Genomic DNA, 14,013 nt, shown 5'->3' with positions numbered 1-14,013 from the left:
CTTCTATTCATCATGGTACTAAAGGTGATATCCAGTGAAATATGGCAAGAAAATGAAATAGAAAGCATACAGATTGAAAAGGAAGAAATAAAACTGGCTTTATTTATAGGCTACATCATTTATACAGAAAATCCTAAGAAATCTACAAAAATAAAATCAACTAGAACTACTAACATGAGCAAGGTGATTCAAGATGAATACACAAAAATTAATCATATTTCTATATGCTACCAAAAAATGGAAATAAATATTTTTAAATATCATGTACAATATCATCAAAAATATAAAACATTTAGGGAAAAATTTAGCAAAATATGAGCAAAACCTGCACAGTGAAAAGTATAAAACATTGCTGAGAAAAATTAAAGAAGACCTAAGTAAATGGAGAAATATAGCATGTTCATAGATCGAAAGATTCAATATTGTTAAGATGTCAATTCTCCCCAAACGGATCTGTAGATTCAATCCTAATGAAAATCCCAGCAGGCTTTTTTTATAAAATTGAAAAGCTGATTCTCAGATTTACAGGCAAAAGCAAAGGACCTAGAATGACCAAAACAATTCTTAAAGTGAAAAATAAATTGAAGGATTTACACTATCTGCAGCAATTCTCTCAAGATTTACTATAAAGCTATAATAAGCAATACAGTGTGGTGCTGAATAACAACAGACTTGTAGATTAACAGAATCAAGTATTCAGAAATAGACTGGCACATATACGGACAATTAATTTTCAAAGGTGCCAGGGTATTTCAGTGGATGAAAACAGTCTTTTCAACAATAGTTCTAGAACACAGACATACAGAATATTAACTTGAAATGAATTGTAGACAAGATACATAAGTATAAAGCTAAAGTATAAAACTTCTAGAATAAAACTTAGGAAAAAAATCACTGTGAACCTAGGATAAGCAAAATTCTTAGCACATAAAAAACATAAACCATAATGAAAAAATTGATAATTGGACTTCATAAAAATTTAAAAGTTTTGCTCTTCAAAAGGCTCTGAAGAAAATGAAAAGGAAAACCACTCACTGGGAGAAAATATTTGCAAAACATCTCTGATAAAGGACTTGTACCTTGAATATACAAAAACTATTTCATCTCAAAAATAAGACAAGCAATTTGACTTTTTAAATGAGCAAAAGATTTGTACATACACATCACAAAAAAATAAGATATATGAATGGCCAAAAATAAGCATTTGAAATGTTGCTCATCATCATTAGTCATTAGGGAAATGCATATTAAACCCACAATGAGATACTATTACACATGAATTCAAATGGCTAACATTTTTAAAAGACTGACTTTTTACTATTTACAACACAGATAATTAAGTATTGCCTAAGATGGGAGCAACTAGTAAATTGCTGGTAGGAATGTAAAGTGGTACAATCACTTAGGAAATCTGGCAATTTTGTATAAAATTAAACTTACATTTACCATATGATCCAGAAATCCCACTCCTAGGTATTAACCCAAGAGAAATGAAAACCTATGTCTACAAAAAGACTTTTACTCAAATATACATAGCAGCTTTACTTAAAATATGAAAATATGAAAAAATATGGGAAAAAAACATGTTAATTTGGTCAATGGATAAAACAAAACAAGTATTCCATATAATGGAACACTACTCAACAATAAAACATTAGAGTATTGATATATGGAAGATGAATCTGAAGCACAGAGAAGGCAGATATAAAAGACTATGTAATATACAATTCCATTTGAATAAAAGTCTAGAAAAGTAAAAACCGTAGTGTTAAGCAGTTTAACTGTTAATGAGAAGATAGAACTGACTACAAGACAGCACAAGAGAAGTTTTTGGAGTGACAAAAATGCTCTCTATTAAGATTGTGGTGCTGGTTACCTGATTATGATTGTTAAAAGTCATTAAATTGTATATTTACAGTTAGTGAATTATATTATATGTAAATGATATCTCAATAAAGCTGATTTTAAAATAATAAAATAAAACAAATCAAAAAATTATGAGCTATTATATACCAGACTTTATAGATACTGGAGTGAAAAGATTAAGTAAGAAATGGTTCTGCATTCAAGTTCCCTCTAATTTAAGAGGCAAACAAGGCATATGAACTGACGTTACAGCATAGTATGAGGAAAGAGACATGTGCAGGCTGCTCATCGTAGCCAATGTGAGGGGCATCTAACCCAGCTTGAGGGTGGGAAAGACAGAGAGAGAGTTAAAAGAAGCTTCCTGGAAGAAGTAACATCCAAGATGTATACTGAGTAACGAAAAGCTAGTTATTATTCATTCATTCATTCATTCGTAGTGACTCAGGCTACAACAGGAGACAGATTTAAAGATTACATTATAATGAAGTAACTCCACTGACAAAATTATATGAAGCACATTATGAAAGCCCAGAGGATGAGTAACCAAACCAGTCAGACAGGACCTAGAGATGGCTTCTTAGAGGAGTAAACGCCCAGAATAGGGATCTTTAAAGCAATGATTCACAACCAACAGGAAATGAGTGTCAGAATCCCTTGGGAAACTTTTTGTAAACATACATGCCTGGATACATCCCAGCCACCTGAATCAGAAAATTTAAGGAGAATCCACACATCTGCAGTTTTAAAAAGTTGCCCAAGTAATTCTGATGTTAAAGAACTCCGCATTGCATTATTGTGAGAATAATTAACAGTGCTAAATGGTGTGTTAATGTGGTGGAGAGGGGAAGTTTAGTCATGTACGTCACCAGAAGGAAAGCTGGAGGTTAAAATATGGAAATCTATAACACAGTGAATCTCATGGTGGACAATGTCCATGATTAACTGTACAAATATAAAAAAATTATTTCATGAACTAGAACAAATGTATGACACCACTACAAGGAGTCAATAATAGAGGGGTATATGGGATAAATGTACCTATTGCAAACTATGGACTATAGTTAACAGTAATATTGTAATACTCTTTCATCAACAGTAATAAATGTACTACACCAATACTAAGGGTCAATAATGGGGGTGGGGGGGGATAAAGAGTTTGGGAGGATTTTGAGTTTTCTTTTCTCTTTTTTGTTTCTTTTCTGGAGTAATGAAAATGTTCTAAAATTGATCATGGGGTTGTATGAACAACTATGTGATGATACTGTGAGCCAGTGACTATACATCAGATAGTTTGCTGTGTGCATATATCCCAAAAAACTGCCTTAAAAATTCTGCATTGATTCTGAACTTGTTATACACCAGGAGCACCCACTATATCAATAATGATAATAGCCAACATTTAGTGACTGCTTCCTACATGTTTTATCTCATTTAATCCCACAAAACTCTTATGAGCAGACCTGCATTTTTAGATCTCTCAAGCCCTCATACATGGCTGGTGAGAATGGAAAATGGTGCAACTGCTTTGGAAAACAGCAGTTACTATGGTAGGGGACTGCCTTTCCCTGACACCCACAAATACATCCTGTGCTCAAGTCCAGGTGTGTCTGCCTGGCAGGGATCAAACACAATCCCCCAGTAGACAAGGGAATTTTACATTCTTTCCCCTGTGGTCCCCAGTGCATGTACATATCCCTGGAAACAGTCTGGTGGGCAGGTTTTATGACATCCAGTTCACACCAAATGGTAAATCAGTCTCCGCTGGGGAGGGAGCAGGGTTCCTCCACCACAGCAGCACGTGGACACAAGAGAGGGTGCTGTGCATGGAACACCTCCCTGTGTTGGCCACGATTGAGACCCACTGGTTATGGCGAACTGAAACCCATTGCTCTCTCTCTTCTATTTGTGACTAAAACATCATTCCCTCAGAAGCTGTGAGTCGTGCTTTTACTGGCAACTCTGAGACCTACATTGGAGTAGGCTGGCATCTCTTTAGGTGTCTCTCACTCTGACAGTTACCATATGACCCAGCAATTCCATTTCTTGGAATATACCCCAGAGAAATGAAAACATATATCCACACAAAAACCTGTGCACAAATGTTCATAGCAGTACTATTCATAGTAGCCAAAAAGTAGCTGAAACTTTCATCAACTGATGAATGGATAAACGAATGTGGTAACCTCAAAAATAGTACACTAAGTGAAAGAAATCAGTCACAAAAGACCACCTATTGTATGATTCTAGTTATGTGAAATGTCCAGGACAGGCAAATCTATGAAAACAGAAATGAGATTAGTGGTTGTCTAGGGTTGGGTGAGTAGGCGGTGGGGAGAAAATGGGGAATGATTACTAATGAGTATGAGGGTTCTTTATGGGGTGACAAAACGTTCTAAAATTTATTTTGGTGATGGTAGCACAACACTGAATGTACTAAAAATCACTGAATTATACACCTTAAATGGGTGAAACGTATGGTATGTGAACTATATCTCAATAAAGCTGCTACTAAAAAAAGAGGTGGAAGATGGGTCAAAACTTGAGTCAGAAAGCTGTTATGGCAATGCAAGTAGTTACCTACTGCAGATGTCATACAACTCCTAATTTTGGAATACTTACAGTTTTAGAATTACAAAAAGAAACTCCATATGTATTTGGGTAAGGAAACTGACACACTATGCAATGTAGATACTCAGTATGTTTGGATCCCTAGCATGAACACTATACCTCCAGTTGATTTCCCCACTATTTCAGTTATCAAAAGAAAATCAGACAAAACTTGCTGTAAGAGTGCACGCAGAATTTCTAGGGTGACCTTTCCTTCTTAGCAGCTTTACACCTGCAAGACATGCAGATCATTACACACCACCAGGGAAATACCTGCAGCTGAAGCTGTGTAATCATCTCAAGAAATGAACTACACATAATAACCATAAAAGGAAAAAATCAAAGCAATATCTTTTTTTTTTAACAGAGTTTGGGCTTGATTTTATTTTTACAAAGATGGTATTCTAAACTCCTTAATCAACAAGGCTTTTGTGTTTTTTCACAATAAATCATTTATTTATTCAAAAAATACTGAGGGCCACACTTACACTATGTGCCACACACTGTTCTAAGTATTGGGAATGCAAAACAAAGTCCTGGACCTCATGGAACTTAAACAAGTAAGAAAAAGAGAAGAGGAAGGGAAGGAAAGAGGGGGAGGGGCAGAAGAGAGTGACAGAAAGGGAGAAAGTATGGGAGAGAGAGTGCATGTATGTTTGATATGAGAAATGGTGATGAATGTTATGGAGAAAAACAAAGCAGAGCAGGAAAACAAAGGGTTGCTGGAGTGGGAACAGCGCATAGTAAAGAGAGGCATCTTTAATATGGCAACAAGTGAGCAGAGATCCAAGGGAAATCAGGGTATGAGCCATGTAAAAACTGGAGGAAGAAAGTTCCAGGATTACAGAAAACCAAGTGTCCATGCTCCGAGGAGGGAGGAATGGAGCCACTGTGGCTGGAGCAAAGTGGGTGAAGAGAAGAGAGGTCAGAAATAAGCCGGGAAGCCATTGTAAGATTTTGAGGAGAGGAGTAGTATGGTGACTAACTCTCTGGAAAGGAGGTCAAGGGTGGGAAAAAAACAGAACAGTTAGGGACGACCACAAAAATCCAGATAAAAGAGGATGGTAACTTGGAACAGAGAAGAAGAAGAGGGGGTAGGAAAAGATAGCAGATTCTGATGTATTCTCAAGACAGATGGAGGGATTTGCTGGTGAATTGGATGTGGAATGTAAAAAAGACAGAGAGAAGCAGAGAAAGAGAGAGAAGAATCAGGGATGACTCCAAGGATTTTGGCCTGAAGAATGGAGATGGAGAAAATAGGGTGAGGAACAAGAAGGGGAGAAAAATAAGCTTGGCTTTTCATATGTTAAGTTTAAAGATGCCAATTAGATACCCAAGTAGAGATTTTAAGTGGACATCAAGTCTGGAATTCAGCGAAGTCAAAGTTGGAAATATTCTGTGAGTTAGTATAAAGATGATACTGCTGATCAAAAGGCAAGAACATTTAAAATTGTACTAAATACAGCCAGTTGATTTAAAAATGATTGTAGCAGCTCATACTTCCTCCATTAGCCCATATACTACACCAGTGAGCACTGGGTATTATTACTCTTTTAAACCGTTTGCCAATCAAACAGCTGGAAAAACAGTATCTCGATTTAATTTTCATTTTCCTGAATGAATTTGCATATATTCATTGATAATTTTTGCAAGTGCCCTTCTGTAAAATGTCCATTTTATTATAAGACTGCTTATCTTTCTCTTATCAACTTGAGGTCAGTATTATATTAGAGATATCAAACTTTAATCTGGCAATGTGTGGCAAATATTTCTCCCTGTCTATCACTCATCTTCTTACTTTGTTTACGGATAATGTATACAATAGAGAAATTTCAAATTTTCCAGTTCTCACATCTGCCAATTGTTTCCTTTACGGCTGATGAGCCATCCGTCTTGTTCCACCGAGGTTCCAAATACATTCTCCTAATTTTTTCTATTATTTTTATAATTTTTTTTACACTTGTATCTTTCATGTACCCAGAACTTACTTTTGAATATGGTATCAGCTAGGGAAACAGCCAGAGAAATAGCCAATTAGATCAACATCATTTATTAAGTAAACCATCTTCTCCCCCCCGAAATGCCCATTATCGTATGCCTGACTGACCTGTGCAGCCATGCAATCCAGACCAGAAATAAATTCTGTGTAAAAGCCTGACTGAGGAAAGTCAAAGTACCCTAGCAGTTTATATAAATATGCAAATTAAACACAGCAGTGGCATACAAAATTCATAATAAAGAACACACTGAGGGAAGGAAGGGAAACAACAGTAAAACTGGAAGAAAACTGAAACGTAGCTTCTCCTTGACCTGTGGGACTGTGCGTTGCTGGAAGCTCTGCCCCCTTCGTGACTGCCAGCCTACAGGAAGGGGTACAGAGTAGGCACTTGTTTCGGTTTGCTAAAGCTGCCAGAATGCACTATACCAGAAATGGGTTGGCTTTTACATTGGGGATTTACTAGTTTACGAATTTATAAGGCCATGAAAATGTCCCAGTTAAAGCATCAACAGAACGATACCTTCTCTGAAGAAAGACCGATGGCATCCGGGGCTCCTCTGTCACACGGGAAGGCACATGGCCAGTCTGCTGATCCTTCTCTCCGGGTTTCACTGCTTTCAGGTTCTGGCTCTTTCAGTTGCTTGCTTCTCTGGGGGCTTTTTTTCTCCAAGCTCTCTGGGTGTTTCTCTCTCTAGCTATCTGGGCTTTTTCCGTCCTTTATCCTCTCATAAAGGACTCCATTAAAGGATTAAGACCCACCTTGAATCAGGTTGGTCACAATGGTGAAACAACCTAATCAAAAGGTCCATCCCCCCCCCCCCCCAATAAGTCTGCACCCACAGGAGTGCATTAAAAGAACATGGTCTTTTCTGGGGTACATAACAGCTTCAAACCGGCACAGCACTTAAACACAAAACAGAAAAGGATGTATTTTGAAGTCGCTGGCCCCCTCCAGTCTTTCCTGTCACAAAGCTTTTACTGCTTGGTCTGATCCACATGCACTACAGCCTGGAGCATCCCTGGCTGGGCGCACAGGGGTCAGTGGTAAGAAGGTCACTAGACATCTCTGCATGGCTGGAATACATGTGAGTTCTCATTCCTGCCACAGTTAACAGTTCATTTAAACTGTGACAAACTTGGAAATATAATATTAGTTACTTTCTGACCCAAAATATCTAAATTAGATAGCTAAATGGTAATTCATAAAGTAATTGAATGAAGGGATGATGGTGAGGAGATGGAATAAGGATTTGTTTTTATCCTTGAAATCATAAAACGGTGAGGAAAAGAAACTCTGTAGATCCAGTGGCCTTGCACAAACTTGAATGAAATGTACTAGCACCCTCCCCTCATTCAACCTAAATCTGGTCATATATGTTAATCTCTGCAGGTATAAGAGAGAGAGAAGAGAGGGAAATATCCCTCATTTCCCTCCTGGCCCAACCCACGTCCCACTCCTAATCACATTTTATCAATTTAAAAAAATGAAAAGCAGCTATTTAAAAAACCTTAACTAAAGACAAGTCCTCCTCTACGTGAGAGGGTAATAGAGGCTTTATGACAAATTAGAATGGTGGAAAATGCAAATCCAGACCACAATGAGATATCATCTCACACCAATAAGAATGGCTGCCATTAAACAAACAGGAAACTACAAATGCCGGAGAGGATGTGGCGAAATTGGAACTCTTATTCATTGTTGGTGGGACTGTATAATGGTACAGCCACTCTGGAAGACAGTTTGGCAATTCCTCAGAAAACTAGTACGAGTTACCCTAAGATCCAGCAATCTCACTTCTTGATTATACCCAGAAGATCTGAAAGCAGTGACATCAACAGATATTTGCACACCGATGTTCATGGTAGCGTTGTTCACAATTGCCAAGAGATGAAAACAATCCAAATGTCCTTCAACAGATGAGTGGATAAACAAAATGTGGTATATACATACAATGGAATCTTACGAACGAGGTCATGAAACATATGACAACATGAATGAACCCTGAAGACATAATGCTGAGTGAAATAAGCCAGACACAAAAGTGGAGATATTGTATGTTACCACTAATGTGAACTCCACGAAAAAATGTAAAATAAGTGTTTTATAATGTAAAATATAGGGGACCTAAAGATAGACAGAAGCTAGTGAAGGGTGAAGGATAATCTAATATGTCCAGATATGATAATGAGGGTGAACTTACGGGTATGGGAATGGTCAGGTGTGACTATGGTTCATTAATGAGATTATACGTATCAGTGACACACTAAAGGTGAACACGTCCGTAAACGGTTGTTTAAAGGCATGTAACCCACAGAGTAGCACCACAAACCTGTAGCTAATAAGAACTCTCGATGTTTTATGTTATGATAATTGTTTAAAGTTGAGAGTGATGATGATTGTACAACTAAGTGAAGTTAATGTAAGAAACTGATAGTTTACCTTGGGATACAATATATATTAAGAGAAATTAGGAACCCACTACTTAATAAATCAAGCCCTCCACTTGAGGCTTGTTCTTGTGAAACTTAATAAATAAAAAACTGTAATGGGAGGCTGAGCCCTCCTATAATTATACCTAAGACGCACCTCCAGAGAAACTCTTTTGTTGCTCAGATGTGGCTTTCTCTTTCTCAGCCCAACTCGGCAAATAAATACACTAACTTCCCCCCCATGAGGGACACGACTCTCAAGGAGAACAAATCTCCCTGGAGACGTAGGACATGACTCCCAGGAATAAGCCTGGCCCTGGCAGCAAGGGACTGAAAATGCCTACTTGACCAGAAGGGGGAAAAAGAAAGGTAACAAGCTGAGGTCACAGTGACTGAGAGATCCCAAATAGAGTCAGAGGCTATCCTGAAGGTTTCTCTTATGCAGGCTTCAGCTAGACATCCCAAATGGCCACAGTATGCCATGCCCTTACCAAAAGTAGACCTCAAATACCTAGTTCCCTACCTGAGATTCTATAAAAGATTCACTCACTAAATTTTCTCTCTCAGAAACTTAAATCCACCAGAGTGTTCCTGTGTCAGAAAAGTCCTAAAACCCAGAGGCAACAGCCTCTTTAAGAACAACAATCAGATGAAGCCCCCTCCCCCATACTGCTGACACCCCTTTCAATACGAACAAGTTAGGATGGTCACTGCCTAGACACCCCTGAAGATGGAGAAAGAGATTAAGTGAGAAGAAGATGTAGCAACAAACAAGATAAGATTTAACCAAGGTCTATGAATACTGAAACTTTATATATCTAATGCTGGGATGTTGAAATAGCTGGAAGGAGGTTAATGATATGGTGGAACTGTAGCCTACATCATTTTTTGAAATTTGCTCTATAGCTAATCATTGAATTATGCTTTGAAAGTCTTCACCTTTCTGTATATATCCTATATTTCATAATAAGCAAAGAACTGAAACTGTGGAACTATAACCCATAAAAATTTTTGAGATTACCTATATAACTGCTTGTTGAGCATTGAAAGTTAACACCTTTCTGTATGTATGTTAGATTTTACAATAACGGAAACAGCTGAAGTTCTGTAAATGTGACCCATGACATTCTTTGAAATTTGCTAACTACTCGTAAATTGTACTTTGAAAGTTATCACTTTCATGTATATATGATAAAGTTCACAATAAAAAATGCATTAAAAAATTAGAATGGTGAAGAGGAAAGGAGACAGGCACCTAGACAATCAGAATTACAGCCTCAGTGACCAATGGGAGAGTATGTAATAACCAGAATGATGATATATTGGTCACCACCAACATCACTATTCTGCAAATACTAAAGGCATTTACCAATACTTTTCTGCTTCAAGAGCTACCCTTAGTGAAGGATGGGGAACAGAAAGAAGAGTAAATAAAGCTATAGGCTAGCACTCATACAAACACTGCAAAAAACGTCCACCTTCTCATTCATGACTAACCTGGTTTGGTGTATTCAATATTGATATACACTGATATATGCTACCTCACAGTAAATCAAGACATTCCACAATTAATTCAACTTTCTTTCTTTCATAAGAAAGGGAAAAGGGTGTATAACTTGTGCGTCCTGACGAGATCAACACAACTGCTATTCCATTTTTCCTACCTTTCCTTTCTTTCCTCCCAACATTCCTACTTCCAGCTGAGCCTGGAGGAAACCAAACATAGCCCAACTTCTGCTCTACCTCCTTGAAGGAAATGGACTTCCTCCAATGGGGACTTGCTGCCTAAGGGTATATGGTACCCACCTCCCCATGCTCCCTCTTCTGACTTTGTGCCCAAACAGCCTCTGTGTACAGGCAGAAAGTACAGGCAGAACCTGTTGTCTGTCTCAATCAGGACTGTCTTGCTATGAGCAAGATAGAAAACATTTTTATTTTGAATTTCCTTTGGTAAGTTTAAGTCGAGAGAGGAAGGGGGCACAAAGTGCAAAGAAGTGACAAGTTTGCCCAGTTTCGAATAAGTTGAAACTATGCTAGAAATAGATCCACTCATATCATGTTTCATGAACTTAGTCTCCTTCTGTCCTAGTTTGCTAATGCTGTAGAATGCAAAACACCAGAGATGGATAGGCTTTTATAAAATGGGGGTTTATTTTGCTACACAGTTACAGTCTTAAGGCCACAAAGCGTCCAAGGTAACACACCAGCAATCGGGTACCTTCACCGGAGGATGGCCAATGGTGTCCGGAAAACCTCTGCTGGCTAGGAAGGCAGCCAGCATCTGCTCCAAAGCTCCGGCCCCAAAACGGCTTTCTCCCAGGACGTTCCTCTCTAGCAAGCTTGCTCCTCTTCAAAACATCACTCCCAGCTGCACTCACTGAGCTTTCTCTCTCTCAGTCAGTTCATTTATATGGCTCCACTGATCAAGGCCCACCCCGAATGGGCGGGGCCACACCTCCATAGGAACATCTCATCAAAATTATTACCCACAGCTGAGTGGGGCACATTCCAAGCAAATCTAACCAGCACCAAAAACGTCTGTCCAACAAGACCACAAAGATAATGGCATTTGGGGAACACAATACATTCAAATCGGCACACCTTCCCATCTGTATTTAAAAAAACTAAAAGCTAAATTTTCTTAAAAAAAAAAAAAAAAGATTGCCACATTCAAGATCTGCTGGGAGCTTACCAGCACTTGATGTTTCTGCTTTCCAATAAAATCTACTTTATCTCTCCCCATGATCAGCACTATTCATATAGCACTAGACCAACTCCAAACAAATAAACAAAAGACTCCTTTTAAGTGACAAAGTATACAGATTTATCATAAATCTATTGGAAGTGGAAGACAGAGTTTTTAAATTGCTAACAGACTTTCTGCAAGTTCTCATTAGTATGATTTTGAAAAGAAGAAAAGAGATAAGACTTTCTAACCCTATTAGTAGCAGCATGAACAATCCCCAAAAAGAATCAACAGACTAAGATGTCATTGTGACTAGACCTCAGGCAAAGCCCCGGACCTTCCCAAATTTTAATGAAGTAAACCACATTCCTTCTTAGAGTCTCTGATCCTATGGCAAATGCTCCATTTGATAACAGAGTATCAAAGGAGAATATCACAAGGGAAAAAAAAAATAAAACTTTCAACATAATAGGCTGATTCTGGTACCTGAAAAACATGGCATGGTAGTAGGGCTGACTCTGTTGGTAAAGCATCTGAGGAATAAAGGCTTTAAGTGAAGTACAGCAGATCTCATAACCACACCAGTGGACAAGAGAATTGGAGGGAAGAATGAATCTCTTCATCACTACAAAATTCCCGTCCCCATAAACACAACCACACATTCTGCAAAAAAAAAAAAAAAAAGGCTATCACTGGACAGTGTTTCTATCAATCATATTAACAAATGGATACTCTTGCTTATGAGAAATTAGTTTATTGTCGGAGGAAGGAGTGTAGAGGTTGTACCTTTGGATCTTCTTTGTTTCATAAATTAAATTAGTTTGACAGCTCAGTGGAGGAAAGGGTGGAGGTCCACTAATAAATGAATGTGTGATCCACAGACCAAGTGATACTGTTTGTTAAAGGCAGTGTTCCCAGGCTACTCTCACCATCATTGTGGTCTTTCTAAAACTGGGTAAAAACTGAAAAGTTTACTGAGCTGTGGCTGCTATGTATATTATAGTTCACTTTGGAGAATTTCTGCTATGTGATACCAAATCTACTCTCAGTTCTATTAAGCCTAATAAATGGAAATATTTACCATTCAAATCACTGTATTATGCTCCATCTTTAACATTTAGCATTTTTCTTTAGACATAAATCACTATGATCTTTGTTGAACTAATGCCAGCAATCTCCCAGAGCCCACTGAGATGTCACAAAATGACATAAAACATGTAAGACCCTTTATTTATTTTATCTAACTTATGTCCTACATTATGTACCTACCACATTGTGATCAGAACTAAGACATAAAGATGAATAAGATACTATCTCTTAAGAAACATACATTTCCACATGCCATATAATAAACACTATAGAGAAACCCATTGCCTCATTAGCTGTGTTCTGAAAGCAGAAGCAAAGACCTTGAATTTACAAAAAGAAATATAATAGATCATAACATGCAACAAAAATAAGATTCTATTATTCCACTTTTTTTAAAGTGTCAAAGACCCTGGTTTGAACACAATATGAAATAAACCTCATAGAAGATATTATGTGTTGCTTACTGTGCCAGTTTGTATATATTTTGTTCCCCAGAAAAAGGCATATTCTTTGATGCAATCTTGTGGGGGCAAATGTATTAGTGTTGATTAGGTTGGAACCTATTGATTCAGTGTTTCCATGAAGATATGACTGAATCAACTGTGGGCAAGACCCTTCATTGGACACTTTCCATGGAGTTGTTGCCCCACCCATTCAGGGTGGGTCTTAATTGGATCACTGGAGCAGCTGTGAGTGACATGTTGGAGAGCAACTAAGAGCGACATTCTGAAGAAGAGCTACAGCTAAGAGAGGACAAAACACCCCAAGAGTAACATTTTGGAGAATGCCATTTTGAAATGCTACCTGGGAGCAAGCAGTTGCCAGCCATGTGCCTTCCAAGCTATCAGGGGTTTTCTGGATGCCAATGGCCATCCTTCAGAGAAGGTACCCTACTGATGCCTTACCTTGGACACTTTATGGCCTTAAGACTGTAACTTCGTAACCAAATAAACCCCCTTTTATAAAAGTCAATCCATTTCTGGTATTTTGCATTCCAGCAGTATTAGCAAACTGGAACACTTACCCATCAACCATTCCCAACCTCTCTTCACAACAGAACACCCTGATTCAGCCTGCTAGCCTCCAGAACTGTGAGACAATAAATTTTTGTTGTTTTAAGCCACCCAGTTTGTGGTAGTTTGTTATAGCAGCCCCAGGAAACTAAGATACGGCCCTTTCAAAAAAACAAAAGCAGGGATCAAACAGGTTCAGACTCAGAATCATCTCTTCTCAGGCAACTGTAGAATGCAGAGGGGAAATCACTTAGGTTCCTTCAAGTCACTTGAATCTCTGTCCAAAGATTCACTCCCATTAAATCTAACTGGAAGCTTAAGGT

General features: G+C 38.1%; 1 protein-coding gene across 2 annotated transcripts in view; it reads right to left on the bottom strand.

The window, feature by feature from the left end:
- The window catches only part of HERC3 (HECT and RLD domain containing E3 ubiquitin protein ligase 3), a 99,694-nt gene extending 87,455 nt beyond the window's left edge, over positions 1 to 12,239 (bottom strand). For both annotated transcript variants that reach the window (XM_037830244.1, XM_037830245.1), the window contains exon 1: positions 12,075 to 12,239. In XM_037830244.1, the coding sequence (XP_037686172.1) occupies positions 12,075 to 12,162 (88 nt within the window). In that variant the 5' untranslated portion in view covers positions 12,163 to 12,239. The remainder of the gene's footprint in view (positions 1 to 12,074) is intronic.
- Between the last annotated feature and the right edge of the window lie 1,774 nt (positions 12,240 to 14,013).

The sequence above is a fragment of the Choloepus didactylus genome, chromosome 3, assembly GCF_015220235.1.
Source record: "Choloepus didactylus isolate mChoDid1 chromosome 3, mChoDid1.pri, whole genome shotgun sequence".
Lineage (NCBI taxonomy): Eukaryota > Metazoa > Chordata > Mammalia > Pilosa > Megalonychidae > Choloepus > Choloepus didactylus.
The sequence above is the reverse complement of the archived record's forward strand: the minus strand, read 5'-3'. Positions and strand labels throughout refer to the sequence as shown.